At 39.3% G+C, this 20,542-nt stretch overlaps 1 protein-coding gene across 2 annotated transcripts in view; it reads left to right on the forward strand.

The window, feature by feature from the left end:
* Positions 1-20,542, forward strand: part of LOC103030800 (BTB/POZ domain-containing protein KCTD1) — a 33,429-nt gene that overhangs the window by 7,457 nt on the left and 5,430 nt on the right. For both annotated transcript variants that reach the window (XM_022678146.2, XM_022678147.2), the window contains exons 2-4: positions 9,726-9,904; positions 16,114-16,258; positions 18,947-19,252. In XM_022678146.2, the coding sequence (XP_022533867.1) occupies positions 9,726-9,904; positions 16,114-16,258; positions 18,947-19,252 (630 nt within the window). The remainder of the gene's footprint in view (positions 1-9,725; positions 9,905-16,113; positions 16,259-18,946; positions 19,253-20,542) is intronic.

Consider the following 20,542-nt stretch of genomic DNA (forward strand, 5'->3'; position numbering starts at 1 on the left):
ACTAGCACAGAACTATTGAGCAATCATGATGATGCAAACCACAAATCTCTCACCGGATTGGTTGATTTCTACTAGATTTTGAAGCTTTGGTGTGACTAGTTGATTGCATTCAGGAGTGATGAGAGTTTTTTCAGGAATCACCACCTGCTGGGGGTATTAATACCCCTGTAGCCCATGCCTGGTGTTAAGCATGGTGCTTTAGAGAGTCCTATTGGAAAAATACAAGCTATGTCTGGGTGCCTTTGCACATCTGTGTCAGTAGTGGATGGAGTATAAATAAAGTTTTAAGTTTCAAGTTTATTTGTCATTTGCACATCATGTCAAGACATACGTGCATTGAAATGCTTGGTGTGAGGCTCAGATAATCACTTTACAGTAATAAAACAGTGCAACATAGCAACAATAACAACAAAAAAATAAAATACAACAAAAACTCTAGTGTTTAGGCAATTTAATTAAAATTAAATTAAAATTAATTTAAAATTATTTACTTTAGCAGCAATATATAATAAATATAAATAAATCGTAAGTCTCACAGTTTGTTCAAAAGCCTGATGGCCTGTGGGTAGAAACTGTTCCTAAGTCTGGTTGTTCTGGCCTGGATACTACGGTACCTTCTGCCTGATGGCAGTAAGTTTAACAGGCTGTGTGCTGGATGACTGCTGTCTGACCTAATCTTTTTTATTTTCCTGCAGCAGCAGGACTGGTATATGTCCTGTAAGGCTGGTAGTTTGTTGCCTAAAATGTTTTCTGCTGAAATAAACTAAATGCATTTACAAAAACTTTTGGACCTATATTCTTTATACTTCCTGAAGTATTCTTTTCTGTTAGCATAGCAACTGAAGTTTTTTTGTGTATTATTTTTTTGGTGTGAGTCAAAGAGTCAAAGAGCTCTAACACAATGCGATACTTACCGTATTTTTCACTATATAAGGCGCACTTGAAATCCTTAAATTTCCCAAAAATCGACAGTGCTTCTTATGTATGAATTTTCAATCAGGTATTATGGAGCAGTAAAGCCATTCTGCCGAAGCACAGTGTTAAACAGGAGTTTCTGTGAAGTTTTTCCAGCACCAAGGCTGGAGCAGTATTAGCATTAGCTGCTAACCACAGCGCTAGCTCTTCCGCTGTTAGTATAGTGAGTATATTGGTCGGTAGTCTATGTGATCTCCATGTTAAAACAAGCTAGACTACGACTAGCGCAAATATTGGTGAAAATAGTGACAATATTGGAAAATCTAAGTTTACTGTAAATAAATCTGTAGAGATTAACATCCAGCGCTTGTTTGACTTAGAAAGAAAATGTTTTTTCTAATAATTAAAGTTTTGTGTACTTAGGCAACCCCTCAGCAAAGAGACCTGCTGAATTAGAAGGAAAACATGGCAGAACCCCTGTTCCTTACTAGTGTCACTTAATGCGCCTTATGATCCAGTTCATAAAGTGACATATTGCCAATAGAATAGAATTCTCTGGAGCAGATAAACATGACCATATTGACATCATCCCTAATGCAAGGTGAGGATTGGTGGGGTATAATCCCTCAGTTTTGAGCTGTGGAGCAGTGAAACTGTATTCTCTGGAATGATGCAAAGTTGAGACAAACCCATTATTTTAGACTCATTATTTTGATTTAATATTTAATAGTTTTTACCTACATTTAGAATGAAAAAATCTTAGTTTTATATTCTTATAATAAACCATTGGAACATCACCGTTTTAAATAATATAAATATGATACCACTGGTGTTGGACTACCCAAGATTAATTTTCTTTATTTTGTGACAGTATCAATAAATCCATGGCATGTTAATATTAGCTGATACATATGTCCAGTTGATATACAGCATCTGTTTTACAACCACAGTTTATACAGTTGCCATTTTTACTTTGCATAAAATGTTAGTACCAAACTGATAAAAGATGGCTAACAGTGTTTCCAAATTGTTTGAAATATGGAAGAGAGGCTGACGTTGGGCTGTTGTTAGTGGAGTCTGTTTGAATCTGCACTGTTTGATGCTTTATTTACAGCAGAACAGAGCAGATTTGCTTGTTTACCTAACGACCATGGTAACGGCATACTTGTAAGGTCATTGACAAATTCCACAGAAGATGAAAGCTCCAGTAAATGTCATACTTTATTTCCTCCCTCATTTGTGAATGCTGTAAATAAGCCTTTTCATCTTCAGATGTTCCTTCAGACCTGCGTCAGAAAGCTCATTCTGGAGTTATGGGACTCTGAATAGTGTCCTATAGACACATGTTAATTCATTGTTTCTCCTGAAATTGAAAGGTAGTAACATAAACTGTAGAATTTACCCTGCTTTTGTTGGAGTAACAGTCTCTATTCTCAAGTAAATGCTCTCTACAAGTGTTTACAGCATTGTTGTGAGGTCAAGATGTTGGTTAGTTACCACTTCACTTGTCCACAGCTCCCTAATTCATCCCAGTACTGGATGGAGCTTAATCATTACAAAGAACATGCTCCACAGCTCAATGCTGGGGGTCTTTACAGCACCACTCTAGCTCACACCTGACATTAGGCATGGTGCCAATAAGTTCAAAGATAGATAGATAGATAGATAGATAGATAGATAGATAGATAGATAGATAGATAGATAGATAGATAGATAGATAGATAGATAGATAGATAGATAGATAGATAGATAGATAGATAGATAGATAGATGTTGCTAATGGTCATAAATAATTAACAGAGTAAAGTGCAATGACATCGATTACGAAAGTGACTGATGTGACATAGAAACATAATATAATATAAGTATGCATACGTTACAAGACAGTTCTAAAAAGAGAATGTGAAAATGTGAATACCCAATCATGAGTAAGGTATACTTTAATGTAAACGAGGTTGGGGAAGTGTTAATATAAATAATTAAGTTGTTGAATAATGTCCAAGTGGTGTGCCTGGATTAAACTCAGTCGTCAGCAGCATCCCGTCCCCGATGGGAGGAGTTAAAGAGTCTGATGGCTCTCGGAATGAAGGATTTTCTGAGTCTGTCTGTTGTGCAGCTCTGTGACAGCAGTCTGCCACTGAACACAGTCCTCTGCTTCATGATGGTGGTGTGAAGTGGGTGACTATCATTGTTCATGATAGAAAGCAGTTTATCCAAAGTCCTTCTCTCAGCTATTGTAACCAGAGAGTCCAGCTCCATTCCAACCACTGCCCCGGCCCTCCTGACCAGCTTGTCCAGCCGTGATGCATCTCTCCTCTTCATGTTGCCTCCCCAGCACACCACAGCGTAGAAGAGAATGCTGGCCACGATTGACTGGTAGAACATCTGCAGAAGCTTCGTACAGATGTTAAAGGACCGCAGTCTCCTCAAGAAATAGAGCCGGCTCTGTCCCTTCCTGTACAGGGTGTCTGTATTTGTTGACCAATCCAGTTTGTTGTCCAGCTGCAGACCAAGGTACTTGTAGGTACCTGTGTATCTGGATCTGGGTTGGGCAGTAGATTTCGTCTGAGGGAGGGATCTGTACTTACTGTCCATGGCAAGTCAGCGCTCATCTGTGGAGATATGAAGTACTTTCAAACAATGGGTTTTGTGTTTGTATCGCAGTTAAGAATGAACTAGCTTGTTTGTGTTTTGTTTAGCACAAGCTATCACTAATATTTGGAAAACACTCAGCAAAAGTGAAACTCATTATACAGATTCATTACACACAGAATGATCTATTTCAACTGTTTATTCATTTTAATGTTGATGATTTCGTGAAGGAGATCCAAAAAGTTAGTATTAGAATATTATATAAGACTAGGCCTGGACAATAATTCGATAACGGTATTTATCGCGATAAGAAATGTTTCAATAACGGTGATATCATTTTTGTGTCATATCGATATGTATTATTTACAGAAACACGGCTCAGCTGCGCTCCGTTCGGCCCCTAAAATCTCTCGCGCTGAAAATCTCTCGCGCTGAAAATCTCTCGCGCTGAAACTCGGCCGCGCTCCGGTCAGCATCTAAAATCTCTTGCGCTGAAAATCTCTCGCGCTGAAACTCGGCCGCGCTCCGGTCAGCATCTAAAAGCTCTCGCGCTGAAACTCGCGCTGAAATCTCTCGCGCTGAAGCTCGGCCGCGCTCCGGTCAGCATCTAAAATCTCTCGCGCTGAAACTCGCGCTGAAATCTCTCGCGCTGAAGCTCGGCCGCGCTCCGGTCAGCATCTAAAATCTCTCGCGCTGAAAATCTCTCGCGCTGAAACTCGGCCGCGGTCCGGTCAGCATCTAAAATCTCTCGCGCTGAAACTCGGCCGCGCTCCGGTCAGCATCTAAAAGCTCTCGCGCTGAAATCTCTCGCGCTGAAACTCGGCCGCGCTCCGGTCAGCATCTAAAAGCTCTCGCGCTGAAACTCGCGTTTAAAATCTCTCGTGCTGAAATCTCTCGCGCTGAGACTCGGCCGCACTCCGGTCAGCATCTAAAATCTCCTTTTAGAATTTCCTAAATTTCTTTATTCTGGCTGAAACACTTTTGTAGTTTATGTTATATCTAAGTTATTTATAGTTATAAAAGCCTATAGGTTTGCTTATTTGACTGTGATATCATGTTCCTTTTATGTATATAAAGGCTTTTTTTCCTTATCCTGGTTGAAGCACTTTTGTTTTGATCTGTTAAATTTGTTTACGGAAGAATAAGAAGCTTTGTTGTAAATGTAAAGTTATTTATATTGGTAATATGTACAGTACAGGCCAAACGTTTGAACATACCTTCTTATTCAATGCGTTTTCTTTATTTTAATGACTCTTTCATTTCATGACTCATTGAATACCGTATTTTTCGGGCTATAAGGCGCACTTAAAATACTTATTTTTTCCCAAAAATCGTCATTGCGCCTTATAATGCAGTGCGCCTTGTGTATGGATTTTGCTTGTGTTTACTGACCTCGATTTTTATGTGGTACACGGCGCTCTGTTGTGCAGAATTCCTCACCCACGCCAGAAAAAGATCCCCCTCTTGGGCTAGCGCGCGGTTACCTTTGACTGCCGTACTGCCTCTCGGCTGTGGCTCAGGGTAGCTAGTTTCCACTGTAGCTCCGTGGCCAGAACAAGGTGCCGGTAAACTTTCCTTTCCACCCGTTCTGGGGTAATAGCACAAACTGTTTCTTTTTAGCGCCCACTTCTAAGTAAAGTTAACCTCTTAACACGCGCTGGCCCACCGGCGGGCCAGAAATATTTAATATTTCATAACTGGCTGTGTTTCTGAATAGTTATGAACAGTTACAGGTTCAATATAGACATCCAATATACCATTTTAAAGCTTAGAATCTCTGCTTTTGAGCTATTTAGCCTATTTAGCGGAATATCCTTTCAGAAAATAAACATTTAGGGCGAAATATGCCTTGGTTATGATTTTAATAATTCATAACTCTCATATTTGCGTTTATCGTTCGTCCATATTTCATCGAATGCGGTCATGTCATACACCATTCGAACCGTCTGGCTCTCCGGATTCCAGAACTGTGCTTTTACTGTAGGATGTATGTTTCATGAATTAGAGCTGCGTCAGAGCGCATGTTTCCAGTAATAAAAGGCTCTCCTTTTGTCCTGGGGTAACCTCCGGTCACTGCCGCCACCCCCCGAACACACACCCGCGCTCAGCCACAGGTCCTACCTTCAAAACGCGTCCAGACTAAAGAGAATCCATCAATCCAGTCTCCTGTAATCCACAGTTATATCCAAACAGCGCTGGAAATCACTTCATCCAGAAATGAAACTTATCCAATCTTTATCTCTGTTTTAAAACCGTTTTATTCACCGAATTCGGCACAACACGCTATTATAGTCAGAAGCTTCGCGGAGTAATGCGGTACTTGCTGTGCTTCAACATAATATTATGGTCTGTCGGAGCGTTGCGGCTACCGTTGTCAGGAGCGTCGCGGAGTAATACGTACTTGCTGTGCTTCAACATAATATTATGGTCTGTCGGAGCGTTGCGGCTACCGTTGTCAGGAGCGTCGCGGAGTAATACGTACTTGCTGTGCTTGTTGATTTATTGCTCAGAGATGTTGTTATTTTTCACAGATATTGTGAAGGATTTATTGCTCAGAGTTATTGTTACTGATATAAATAAAGTTTCATTTAGTGCGCCTTATAATCCAGTGCGCCTTGTGTATGGACTAACACTAAAAATAGACCGTTCACTCATCGTGCGCCTTATAATACGGTGCGCCTTATAGTCCGAAAAATACGGTAAGAAGGTGTGTCCAAACCTTTGGCTTGTACTGTATATAGGTCACAGGCTTGTGTTTGACAGAGATGTCATGTTTTTATTTTGCTATAAGTGATTAAAAGTGATCATTGGTTTATTTTGACCATTTTTTATTTCTAAAGTATTATATAGTTTTTGTGAAAGGAGGCTTTAAAGATGTCGATATCGAAATTATATCGTATCGACCGAAATTATGGAATATATCGTGATATAAATTTTGGCCATATCGTCCAGCACTATATAAGACTAATTGGTACTTTTGGAAGTGTGGGCAGTGTGTTAAGTCCTGCTGGAAAATGAAATCCAGTCTCTACCAAGCTTCTCAGCAGAGGGAAGCATGACTAACATAACATTGATATAACACACTGGACTAACACCAGCAGAAGACAAGCCTTAATCATCAACCTTAAAAGAACCTAAACATTCAGAATAGATCACTCTATGTGTAATATATCTATATAATATATGAATTTAACTTTTTTAATTTAATTACTAGAATACGTGTACTTTTTGATTTTTTGAGATGCACCTGTAGATAGCACATCTGTATACCGTATCAGTTTTCAGTAGTCCTCTAATCAGAATAATCATGATTTCTGCATTCTGACTGAAGCTACAAGTAATTAGAGAGTAGGAAACGTGTGCAGCCATGTGCTTGTGGGCAAACTTTACTTTCACAGACACACACACACACCACACACACAGATATAGTGAAGCCTTCCTCACTAACTTTAAGTGACAATGCTCCCTCCCTGCCTCCCACACACACACACACACACATACGTGTGGTGTGGGAGAGTGCAATCTGTGTGAATTAGTGAAGAAACAAATTACCTGCACTGGGAGTGTGATCCCCATGCAGTTTCACCCAGGTTTGTCTTTTAAAGAGCAGCAGTGTGTCCCCCGAGGGCTCCCTGGCAAACACCCCTCATCACACACACACACGTCGCCTTTTTTAAAACTATGCATGGCTTCTGCCGGAGCCCTCTTATCAGCAGCAGCACAAATGCCATGCAAATGGAGCCGTGCTCGGCGCGGGCCTCCACTCTGAGGCAGGCTTAATTGGTAATTGGGATCTAGGTGTGAAAGCCACACTCCCGACCAGGAGCGAAAAACACAGATGGGTTTGAGAACCTCTGACTTTTTCTCTCTTTTTTTTCCATTTTTGGTAATTATTATGACAGCGACTGCGGTATAATTTTTCCATTTCCAGGGAGCTGCTGGGGGGACGTTCAGGGGGGCTTTTTTGCTTTGCGGTGTGTAAAGTAGACCTGGGTCTTCTCAGGCTGGTGTGTAGTGATGATCATTCAGGGTAAAGTAGCACCACTAGTGGAGAGTATAAGAAATGTACTGATATGGGATTTCCAATCCTTTAATGTATATACAGTCATATTAAAAACGTTTGGGCACCCCTATTAATCTTAATCATTTTTAGTTGTAAATATTTGGGTGTTTGCAACAGCCATTTCAGTTTGATATATCTAATAACTGATGGACACAGTAATATTTCAGGATTGAAATGAGGTTTATTGTACTAACAGAAAATGTGCAATATGCATTACACCAAAATTTGACCGGTGCAAAAGTATGGGCACCCTTATCATTTTATTGATTTGAATACTCCTAACTACTTTTTACTGACTTACTGAAGCACAAAATTGGTTTGGTAACCTCATTGAGCTTTGAACTTCATAGCCAGGTGTATCCAATCATGAGAAAAGGTATTTAAGGTGGCCAATTGCAAGTTGTTCTCCTATTTGAATCTCCTCTGAAGAGTGGCATCATGGGCTCATCAAAACAACTCTCAAACGATCTAAAAACAAAGATTGTTCAACATAGTTGTTCAGGGGAAGGATACAAAAAGTTGTCTCAGAGATTTAACCTGTCAGTTTCCACTGTGAGGAACATAGTAAGGAAATGGAAGACCACAGGGACAGTTCTTGTTAAGCCCAGAATTGGCAGGCCAAGAAAGATATCAGAAACGCAGAGAAGAAGAATGGTGAGAACAGTCTGTTTTGTAAAATGAAGTGTAATGAGATACAGACTAGTAGCTCTCCAGCCCAGAGGGTTGTTGAACCCAATTGCAGAACAGTTGAGTAAATGCAGCAGCATTAGATCTCTTGGTGTCTTGTGGCAAGCCGGTTAAGAAGGTACTGTATACAGGGTGTCGGCTGATACCAAAAGTTTGGGTATTGGTATCAGGGTGGGTCTCTGGGGTGGCTGAGTGTTTTTGTCTCAATGAAAGGTGGGTGATGCAATTTGATAGTATTAGTCAGTATTGTTATTTCTGAAACAATTACTATGTGGTTGCAGGGGAGTTTATGCTATTCATGTGTCTTTTTTGTTGCTAGGGGTTGTTATATGGTATTTTAAGTGTAAAACAAATGTCTGCAGCCCATTTGTTTGGAATTGGAACAATGTCAATACCTCAAAAACTGTAGGACAAGATAGCTTAAAAATCCATCAGAAAAAAGAAATATATAAATTAGGTTGTGGCTAGTTGTTGCTACTTGGGACAGTATATCGATATCACAATATCTCATATATTTTTGTGGTATATTTTTATTATTCCACGTAATGGTGCTAATCAAATGAATAGGGTAAATCTGTGATGTAGAATATTGGTTGTGAAATTCTGTGAAAGTGACACCAAAAATCCTGGTATAATTCCTGAAATTTGCTTATTTGGTATTTAGTATTAGGAGTATTTTGTCTTTTTCAGTAACACAGATGCTGTGAAGAGAATTGTCTTGTGATATACTGCGCATTGTTGAATCACAGTAGCGTGATGTCATAGTTATTGTGGAGAAAGTATTGTGATAATGTTGTATCCTGAAATGCCATGTGATTCCTACACCTACTTGCTCTGGGATTGTGAAATTGGTGCTAGATTACTGTGAAATGATTGCACTAGTTTTGCTTAGTAGGCACTGTGGTATTTCAGGTGGTTGCTATGGTGTTGCTAAGTGGACATCTCATGGGTGCCATAATGTGGTAAGGTGATTGCTTTTGGTATTTCAAGCAGTAGCAAGAAAGTTGCTGTAGTATCACAGGTGGTTGCTGTGGTGTCCCAGTTGGTTGCTCATCTGTTGCCTAGTGGTTGCTGTGCTACCCAATGTTGATAGCCTGGTGTTACAAGTGTAGTAACTGTGTTTTACTGTTAGATTTAAAGGGTACCAATACTGCACCCCATTCATTCACCCCTATTGTTTTCTGGTTAGATTTGGTTAAATAATCTTACCCCCTGTGTTTTACCACAGAAACCACAGAAAATTTTCAAACTAGATGTGAGTTTGGTCCTGAATCAAAGTGATGGCTCAGCTTCCAACCCTCTTTGCTCGCCTGAACTAAAGCAGAGCAAATAGTTGTATTAGTGGTGGTGGCGTTCTCTCGATGTTCTCCTGACTCCAGAGCTGTTCCTGAGGCACATTGTGGCCAGTGTTGTAGAATTGTGTGTACTTCCAGTAATGAGTGCCATTTTTCTTTTCCTTTTTTTTGCAGGATAACCGCTCCAACATGTCCAGACCCATGATCACCAGATCTCCAGCCTCTCCCCTCAGTAACCAGGGCATCCCCACCCCGGCCCAGCTCACCAAGTCCAACGCCCCAGTGCACATCGACGTAGGGGGACACATGTACACCAGCAGCCTGGCCACACTAACCAAGTACCCAGAGTCTAGGTGAGGCCCTTCTGTAATTCTGATGGACAGTGTGGCCTGAGATAGATATTCTAATAAAACAAACAAAAGCTGTTGTCTGCCAGGTTCACCCTGTCCCCTTTCAAAAAATACAGGGAAGTAGCAGCATAAAAAAATATTAATCACAGAATAAATTAACTTACTTACTAACATTTACATATTGCCTTTTTGCCACTCAAGGGCGGTTACAATTACATTCCAAATACACTCAACACACACCGATGAAAAGTGGCAGCCAATCACACGGAGCATACTCTTAACCAGAATGACCACCCACCTGGAAGACTGCATTGGTCACTGCGGAGTTGACCCAATCCATATCTGGGCATGTTTTTTAGAGTAAGCTATTTTTTGGGCAATTTAAAAATATCCAATTTATCTGATCTTCATGTTTTTGGACTGTGAAAGGAAACCAGAGTCCCTGGAAGAAAACTCACCCAGACATAGGGAGAACATGGAAACTCCACCCAGATAGAGACTTAAACCATGCACCCCAGCACTGCTAGGCACACATGATAACCACTAAGCTACCATAAATATATTTAAATACCCATATTAAAAGCTTAGTCTTAGAAGGGGATTTATCAAAAAGAGTGATTTATCAAGATTAATCACAACATTTTCTGTATGATTAATCTAATTAAACACCAATAAATATCTTTTTGATAATGTCATGTTCCTAGATGATACTCTGACATGCCACATGTCATGGGACAGGAATTAGTATTGCACTTTAGCTGTGGGAGCTAAAGAATGTTGCACTGTTCTGTGGGATACAGAGTGTGTGTGGGTTCTCCTGTATTGAATGTGCATTTGATTTTTGCAAGAATCTGCTTGCATGGACAATTCTAGCCAGACAACAATGATCATGATCATTAGCACCCACTGCCCTGTCCACTGTAGGAGGTAATGCCAACTATGACATATTCCAGGTACACTTATGACTCTGTGAATTAAGGAATATTAAATACCAGAACAAATTAATCTCTCTGGATCTATCTATCTGGCCTCACTCAAACTCCAGTAATTCCAGTAGTCACAAGAGGCAGCACTTCACTTATTACTTCTATTTCCTGACTTTTGGCATGTTTGTGTTATTTTTTTTTGGCAAAAAAATAAGTAAAAACAAACAGCAAGGCTCACATTTTACTTTTACTAAAGAAAAGTAATGTTTGTCAATCCTAATACCTGATCCGTAACTCTCTCACATGGTGAGATCTTTGGTTTAATAGATACATCATATTCTAGGGATTAGTTAAATATTTGGCAACCAAAATTATTTGTTAGAAAATGTCCAAAAAAGCATGTTATTTCACTTTTTATTTTGAACTAATTGTGATTTAATCACAATTATCTGGGATGTTAAAAAATGTTATATATTCAATAATAATTTATGAACTGTATTTTTTTATAACTGCTATAATTGAAACCTGTGAAAAATGTATTCAAAATATGTTATTTGGTGTTTAGATTAATTTTAATTCTAATTTGATATAAAATTCCAATTCACACTCACTACATTTGGGTTATTTGATTTTCTGCAGGCTCTCCTTTAACACCACAGATTAATAAGAACATTAGTGCAGATTAGTGCGGGTGACGACCTTTTAAGGACGTGGGGGTGAATCATATATGAAACGGATCTGATGTGTCTGCCTGTCGCTCTCATTAACTCCCTGGCCGCGTAATGTCACCCGCCATGTCGCTGGAGCGCCGTGTCAAAGCACATTTATCAGCAGCTGCCGTCGTTCACGCACGCAGATGCTGCCCTGACTTCCTGCTCTCGGGGTGAAGCGGGGCGGCAGAACGTGGAGCCCTTCGCTCCAGCCGGGCAGGGATTTGAACCGGGATCAGCAGATCTTCAATAGCGGCTGATGGCTTTTCCACTGCTGCTGTGTTCAGCCTGTGTGGTAAAGGCCGCTGGTCTCGACCCAAACGCTAAAAGCCCCGCACTGCTGAAAGCCCAGAAGAACATATGCAGTGTGTTTAGCCTGCGGTATGAAACCGACCCAGACACGCTATTAGCGCTGTTAAGGCAATGTGGTACTCATTTGTAAATCATTCCCACTCCTTCCAAAAACAGACCAAACTGCGGTTTTGGAATCGCTGCTATTTTTGGTTGGAAATATTTTCGGCCTTTGAAATCGTTTATAAGCCGTGCTTTAATGGAGCTCTTCAGTAAAATGTGGAATTTATACAATTCCCCCATTTAACCAAATCTGTTCAGTCAGCCAGGAGATTTGGTTTGGTGTTCTGAGGCTTGGTTCTTTAGCATTAGAGAGTAGAGGAAATTTATATAAAACATATGTCATCATATAGAAACTGCATTTCTAAATTTCTACATTTCAATCTTTTCCTTCAGTGTTTTTTTTTTTATATACATTGTTGTCATCCACTCTTTAAAAAAGCACATAAGGAATTATGTAGTAACTTACAAGTGTTACCTAAACCTAAACCTAAATACTCTGTGAAGAAGCATTTAAGTGCTCATATTAGGGGAGCTGTTAACTTTCAGTTTCTGAGGCTGGTAATTCTGATGAGATTATCCTGTGCAACAGAGGAAACATTTGCCTATCCTCATCATAACCATTTTTGATGACTTCTTTATTTTTTTCTGATTTATTATTATTATTATTATTTTTCTTTATTTAGTAGATTTATTGAGTATTGCTTGCCGTAATATGGATTAAAACTTCACTGAAATAGAGCTATTCACTGTATATCAACTCTATCTCTTCTCAACTTTATAACTGATGTTCTCAAACACATTAAGAGGCAAGAAATTCAAGTAATGAACTCTTGACGAATTCAGCACAGCTGTTAACTGAAAGCCTGAATTCTCTACCTCTACCTCATAAAGCTGACTAAGAAAATCCAGCCAATATGTGCAAAACTGTCTAATCTAAGCAAGAAGTGCTACTTTGAATAATCTAAAATATAAAACATATTCTGGCTTCTGCAACAGGTTTAATTTTGTTTTGTATTGGTTTTAAAGAAAAAAATTGTCACCTTGTCTAATGCCCAGAAAAGATGTTCTACTATATTTTGGATTTTTTTGCATTCAGAAACAAGAAGGATGTCAGGATGTTGGGTGATCACTTACTCATTCATCCCCAATTCAGCAACTCATCCCAAAAGTATTGTATAGAGCTCCATCATTCCACTGCTCCATTGCTTAATGCTGGGTGGATTGACTTTATACTAGTCCAGACCACATATGATATTATGAAGCATACTTGAATTTCTTGCCTCTTAATGTGTTTAAGAGCACAAACTCTAAAGTTGTGAAGAGGTAGAGTTGGTATACAGTTATTTGCTCTATGTTCTAATCCAGATTACGGCCAAAACTACTTCAATCTGAGCCACTTTGAGAAGAAATAATTAGGATGGTTAAATAACTGGGAAGAAACATCTCCAAAGCATCAGCCAGTGTTTCTGGTTTTCAGTTGTCAGTACCTACCCGAGGTGCCCAATACTTACTGATGCTCATAGATGTTCCAACTCATTACTTACAGTTTTTAAGTGATCTGCTGTTATGATCAGGGTTTGAAATATCACAGAACACCTTCATGGCTCAGAGCTGTTTTGGTGGCTCAAAGGGCAACCTACACAGTATTGGTCTGATGGATTTACCATTATGGCTGATCAGTGCATAAACAGTATATATTATCGATTCAAATTTAAGCTTTTAAAAGGTTTAAGGTATTTAAATACAGTAGAAAAGAAAAGTTCTTGTACACTATTAGTGTCCACTTCTGGTGAGCTGGTGTGGAATGACCCAGATAACAGTATGTCACACAGTGTTATACTCCACGTAACCTGAGTCGTTTAGATTAGATCACTGAACAGCTCCACACTGTTTATGGTAAGTGCGCAGTGGTTTAAGCCATACTGTATTTTGCATAATGTAAATCGGTGTGCATGCTGTAAACATCCAGACTAGATCTTCAGACACCAAACATGTCCAGACTAATCAGCTGAATTTAGCATAAGAGGGGGGATTGTGTAAATTGGGTAAATTGTGTAGATGGTTATGCTGGAATATTCCTTTAAATGAAATGTTATTGGGTAAATCTGTACCAGCAGCCGCTCGGAGCCTCAGGGTACTATACCCATTTGGAGGCTGGGAGCCAGGGCAGTGGGCCGTGGCCCCGGGAAGGGCACTGAGAGCATGGAGACACTGTCCACCAGATGGGCCTTTAAGTGCCATCAGACAAGGGTTACACATTTTTAACCAGTTTCCTGTTTTGTTTTTAGTCCATATGCATATCGTATGGTAATACATTTTCTTATTGTATCGACAATACGCTTTAATAAGCATATCAAGCATATCACAAAGACTTAAAGAACACTGACCAAACTGTACATTTCAGTACAGAGAGTGTAATTAATGCTGTTTATCATCAGTTTTTAAGAATCTGCCACTGAATCTGCTCAATACTGAGGCTTCATTTGAGCTAAATCACTGTATGATGGGTACAAGGGGTGTGCCATATCATATCGTATGCAATAATATTGTCAATATTTTTGAATATCGTGAACGATATTATACCCTGAAATATGGTGCCATATCACCCACCCCTGATTATAATTATCACATCAGGGTTCTACTTTTTTGCTGTTTTTAGCAAAAGAAAAAAAATCACACTGTTCTCAAATTTCTCATTATATATCTTCTACTAGAGACTATAGGGATTATATATGTGCAGTATCATTTATTTTGCTTTAATCCTGGATATATGGACATATTTGGAGTGCATTATTAGTATTATTAGTATCATGACATTCTGGATCACTGACTTCTGTTAAAAAATTGATAAAATTCTTTTAATCTTTTAATATCTTAATTTAATATCTACATTTTTATTTTAATTTTGTTGCAGTAGTGTATTCTTAAAATACATATTGTTTTATTCAGGGAGTATCGTTATCGCCAAAATACCATTAAATATTGTGATGCTATTTCAGGGCCATATTACCCTCCCCTAATAGCTACATGAACATCTTCAATATACAGTACTGAATAGGGGTGGGCGATAAGGCTCTAAAATAATATCACAATATTTCAGGGTATTTTTGCGATAACGATATTGTTGGCAATATAGGAAAACAGAAAAAGAATTAATTAATTTCAGGAATATAGTTTAATAGTATAACAGTATAATCATAATGTGGCAAAATAAATAATATAGAATAAAATAATATAATGCAGCAAAAAATATTGCAGAATATGTTCATGCATATAAACTGCAAACAAAAACTATAAACTAAAACAATTATACAATAAATACACTTAAAGCTTCACAGTAAATAATAGACTACTTTTAAGACAGAACAGCCCTATTATCACGATATGGATTTTTAATATCATGATATTTCTGTGTCACGATATATTGTATACGATATAATATTGCCCACCCCTAGTACTGACATTCTACCAATAGGTTGTTGGGATTTGTTTATCTGCTCCAGAAAGTCATATTCTATTGGCAATACTTCTCTACAGGGACTAGTCAAGCTGTGGGTTCACTGAAGCCAAAATGAACTGAATGCATCCATTAGAAAGAGTGTCCACAAACATTTGGACGTGAAGCGTATCTGTCCACACCAAAAGTGATGCAAAGCCTTTTATAAAATGTACAGATTGGGAGTAGGGTCAGTGTTAATATAACTAATAATTACTTCATTTTTGGAATCAAATTATTATTTTACAGCAAAATAATAGATTTTGATCAATGCTCTTATTTCATCTGTTTTATTAAGATTGGACTCACTCTACTGATTAACTATTAACCCCAAAAAATAGTAAAAGTAAAAGAAATTAAATAGTTTTAATACTTTAACATAGTTTTTGCTAAACACTGTGATCTTACAAAATGCAATAAAAATACATATGTTATTAAATGTAATGTATTGGTTTAAATGATTAGTAGAATCAGTCCAATGGCAATACGTTTTTTTTTTTTTTTTTTTTTTAATAATCCAGTGTCTGCCGATATGGATATGATTCATTTCAACCGCTGGGCATAACTGCACCTTCTCAGGTTTAAAAAAAACCTGGTTTTAATTTAAAAACCTAATTTTAATTTATGCTGTGGTGATCACTATTATAGTGGAGTGACTGTATGTCTTCTTCTCTCTTGCTCTCTCTCTCTCTCTCTCTCTCTCTCTCTCTCTCCCTCTCTGAGCAGAATTGGCCGTCTTTTTGATGGCACAGAGCCAATTGTTCTGGACAGCCTGAAGCAACACTACTTCATCGACAGGGATGGTCACATGTTCCGCTATATCCTCAACTTCCTCAGGACGTCCAAGCTCCTCATCCCTGACGACTTCAAAGTGAGTGAGAGAATGATGTCTGGCTGTTGTGTAGCACGTAGTAAAAAATGCCTTTCAATGCGTAGGATCCGTATGTGCCATATAGACACTGACATGACAAATGTGGTACAGGAACCACTCACTGGTGGTACTCGGAGCATCCCAGGGTGGTACACTAGATGACCCCAGAAAAACAGCTGCTTGCATTGAAATACTAAGAACTGATATCTATAAGTATAAAGTTGCCTGTAATTGTAATTTTCCAAACATTACATTAGTAGTGCTAGTTAGTGTTTTACCCATAAGAACCTGTATGTAAGCTACACTTCAGTCCTTCACTCTCAGAGCTACAGTTTTCAAACTCACCAGTAGCTACAAGCTTGATGTTCCTACACTGTGCTCTTTAGGGCACAGTCTAGGGGTATGTTTTTTACCCTCTTCTTTCCCCTTGTACCCCTCTAACTGAAGAAATGATGGCTGCGTGTGCACACGCTGCGGCTTACCCTGTCTTCCTGTCCTGTCCTGTTTCCCCCTTGTATGTTATTGTATGGATGGGTTGATGGCTAATTTTGCTGGTACTTGTGACCATGTGACAATAAAGGCAATTCTGATTCTGATTCTGATCCAAAAGCCTAAATTGCAGCCGAGTTAGAACACTTTATATACAGAATGCAGGCGTTTTGCATGATTTTGAGTATGCATTTGATGTATCCTTTCTGAGCCCACAGTTCTCTATGCATGTGTAATGGAAGGGGAAAAACTGATAAAAATGGTGGAAAATTAATATTTTGTATTAAAACTTTTAATATTATATTTATGATATATTTTTCCATAAAGACAACAGCTTTAGCAGGCTACTGAGAACGAGTCTTCAAAGCACATTAATCTTACTGAGAAGCCACCCTACTTCTACTGCAGCCTAGGCCTTGAAACACGAGCATTGATTTTTTAACATTGGAACCACTGCACAAGCATATGCGATTTTTACAAAGTCTTTGATCAAGACTTGATGGAATGCTCTGTGTATATGTATGAAACTCATAATGCATAACGCAATTCTATAGTGGTGTTCTGAAAACCCATATTCATAGCCCTTGTGCTGGCCGTGAGACACATTTGCATTCCAGTGGCTAGCTCTTGTGTGTCATTTACCCCCTTAATTACAAATTTGCCTTGGGAGAAAACAAATAATCCCATTATCTGATGGTCTGTCCGTGAGGAAAGTATGTCAGCTAAAATAAGCAAAGACTCTGGAGCAGCCCTGGTTCACTGAGAGGCTACGATTCTACACACACATGATCTTTGAGAGAGAGTTTATGGGAGTAATACTGGGATATTTTCCAGTTGGTAGCAAGTAGTCTATTTTTATCTCCCATTTTCCATATTAGGCATCTTTATTGGGTTTTAGTTTCCATACAAAAAGAAAGTATATTCTGATTAGCTATAGCATGTGCAACACAGCCACTGCCAGATGATACTTCGTTGTCATAAGGTGGCATCTATGTTCTAGGCAGCAGTGGAGGAAGGTGGCTTGGTCTGATGAATCATGTTGTCTTTTACATCAGTTTTACTAGAGGATAGAGGCTGTGTGATGCTCTGGGCAGTGAGTGGTATGCTGGGAAGTCTTGGGTTCTGGAATTGAACACCTAACTGAATGTTTCTGCAGGATAGTTCACTCTATTACATAGCACACTTTGTTAATGAATGGTTTGAGGAACATTACTAGGAATGCTAGGTGATCTTTAGATTGAAATCTGAGGAATCTGAAGGCCAAGTCAACACTTTGAACCAACTTGAACTCTTAGGGCGCTATTTTAGTGATCTGGAACTTGCATCTGGATTTAGGGCATTTCAGTATCAAGATTTACACTTTGCATGGCTCAAAATGCGCAAAAGGCATGTATTAATTCTATTAATCAACCATGGATATATAAACCAATCAGTGTGTCACTTGCTATTCCCTATAAGAGTCAGGTGCACTCTGACTTTGCGTGTTCATATCTTAACAGCGCAGCACGTTGTGCGTGTCAACAGAGGATAGTCATGTTCCTTAAATGATTCCTGAACAAATCTAAGGGTTCACGTTGTTTACTTGGTCTCCAAATCTGATCTGGACAAGCAAGTTCAGGGTGGGCCCACCTTACAATTTAAATGGCTATTTTTTGTTGCCAGATACCATAGGATACATTTAGAAATCTTGTAAAGTAAAAGCTGTTTTGGTAGCATGGAATTGGGGCGAAAGGACCAAGAAGCTATACTATAGATCATATCCCACAGTATCAGAACACTGGATACAACTGGATAACCCTCTCAAAAGTTCTTAACTCACGAGGCCCATTATAGTGAGTATCAGAACACAGCAGAATTAAAATTACAATACTATGATCTCCACTGTTCAGGAGGTTCTGTACAGGAATGTGGGGTTTAAAGTCCCCCAGCATTGGACTGTGTCACTCTCTAGAGAACAGTTGGGGACTAGAGATGGGGCTAGAGAACAACATTGTCTTTTATAGCAGCAAAAGGGAATTAAACTTCCACTGAATTCTCTTGAGTTCAAAAGAAGCATTGAGAAGCAACTTTTGGACATATAGTGTTCTTTCAAGAACATGTCAAATATCTCCTGACCCTTATTTGTCTACCTTTAATAAGATATACTGATTCAAATGTGCTCTAACAAACAGTATCTATACTGTGTGTTTTTCTGTGCAGGACTACAGTCTGCTGTATGAAGAAGCAAGGTATTTTCAGCTGCAGCCCATGCTGGCGGAGCTGGAGCGCTGGCGGCACGAGCGCGAGCTGAACCGGCTCTCGCGGCCGTGCGAGTGCGTGGTGGTGAGAGTAGCACCAGATCTGGGCGAGAGGATCACGCTGAGCGGGGACAAGGCCCTGATCGAAGACGTCTTCCCCGAGATCGGAGACGTCATGTGCAACTCGGTGAACGCCGGCTGGAACCACGACTCCACACACGTCATCCGCTTCCCCCTCAACGGCTACTGCCACCTCAACTCTGTTCAGGTAAGAGACGCACTGCATCACACTGAGCCAGCTCAGCCCTAGGAACCATGCTCTTATCAGCTGGGGTTAGTAATGAGGGCTTTATTGGCTGTACCTCATGTTCTTGACATGGATCAAGTGGGCACAGGTTAATTATACCGGCTGCATGACCAGTGTACTGAACGTTATTAACCTCTTAAATGGCCAGAAGCCAATGGATGGTTCATGCTTAGATTCTGCATACCTGTAACATAAGAGTCACTATGCCCGGTTACATGGTTTCCTATGTACTGTAGTTACTGAGTAATAAGCCTTATGCCAGAAATATTTCTTGAAAACAACGTGGTGGTTCATACGGTATGGTGTTTAGTGATCAGAGTGATCTGGGTGATCAGAGCTCCTTATCAACATGTCATTCATTCTGAGACTAATATGTCCTTTGTCCTAACCATCACATGGTTTGTTCTGAGACCTTCCTCTGATTGCATTTGGTCCCAATTACCACCTAGGTTTAAATGATTGGTTTTAATATATATTATATAATAACATCTCCACCCTAATCATTGTTTGTTCTGAGACCTCCCTCTAATTGTGATTGTTCCTAATCATCACCTGGTTCATTCTAAGTCCTCCCTATAATTGTTGTGATTGGTCCTAGTTATTACCTAGATTATTATAAGACCCCCCCCCCCCCGAGCCAAATGCGATTGGTTCTAGTAATCATTTGATTATGATTAATCGTAACCATCACTTGGTTTGTTATAAGACCTTCCTCTGACTGTGATTAATCCCAATTACAACTTAGGTTATTCTGAGACCCCCCAAAATATTATTGGTCTTAATTGTTTTGAGACCTCCTCCCATATGCAACTGGTCTTAATCATTGTTTGTTCTAAGACCTCCCTCTAATTGTGATTAGTCCTAGTCATTACCTAATTTGTTCCAAGAACTCCTTCCAAATATTCCAAAGCATCTCCTCCTTTCTAAAACCTCCCTATAATTATGATTGGTCCTAATTACCACATAGGTTATGTCGAGACCCCCCCTCCCTGAATGTGAATGGTCCTGACTGGTCCTGAAGACAGAGCTCTTCAAAGAGCACTTACTCTCCTAACACCTCTAACACACTAACTACTTCTAATGTCATTTCCTTCTTCCCCTCCTTTATTCCTCTATCCCATTATTTCCCTTTGACCTCCTTTAGGCCCTGTCTAAAGATGTTTTCCTTTCTATTATTTTTGTACTTCACTATTGTAAGTCGCTTTGGACAAAAGCGTCTGCCAAATGTAATGTAATGCAATGTAATGTAAT

Source organism: Astyanax mexicanus, chromosome 8, assembly GCF_023375975.1.
Source record: "Astyanax mexicanus isolate ESR-SI-001 chromosome 8, AstMex3_surface, whole genome shotgun sequence".
NCBI classification, from domain to species: domain Eukaryota; kingdom Metazoa; phylum Chordata; class Actinopteri; order Characiformes; family Acestrorhamphidae; genus Astyanax; species Astyanax mexicanus.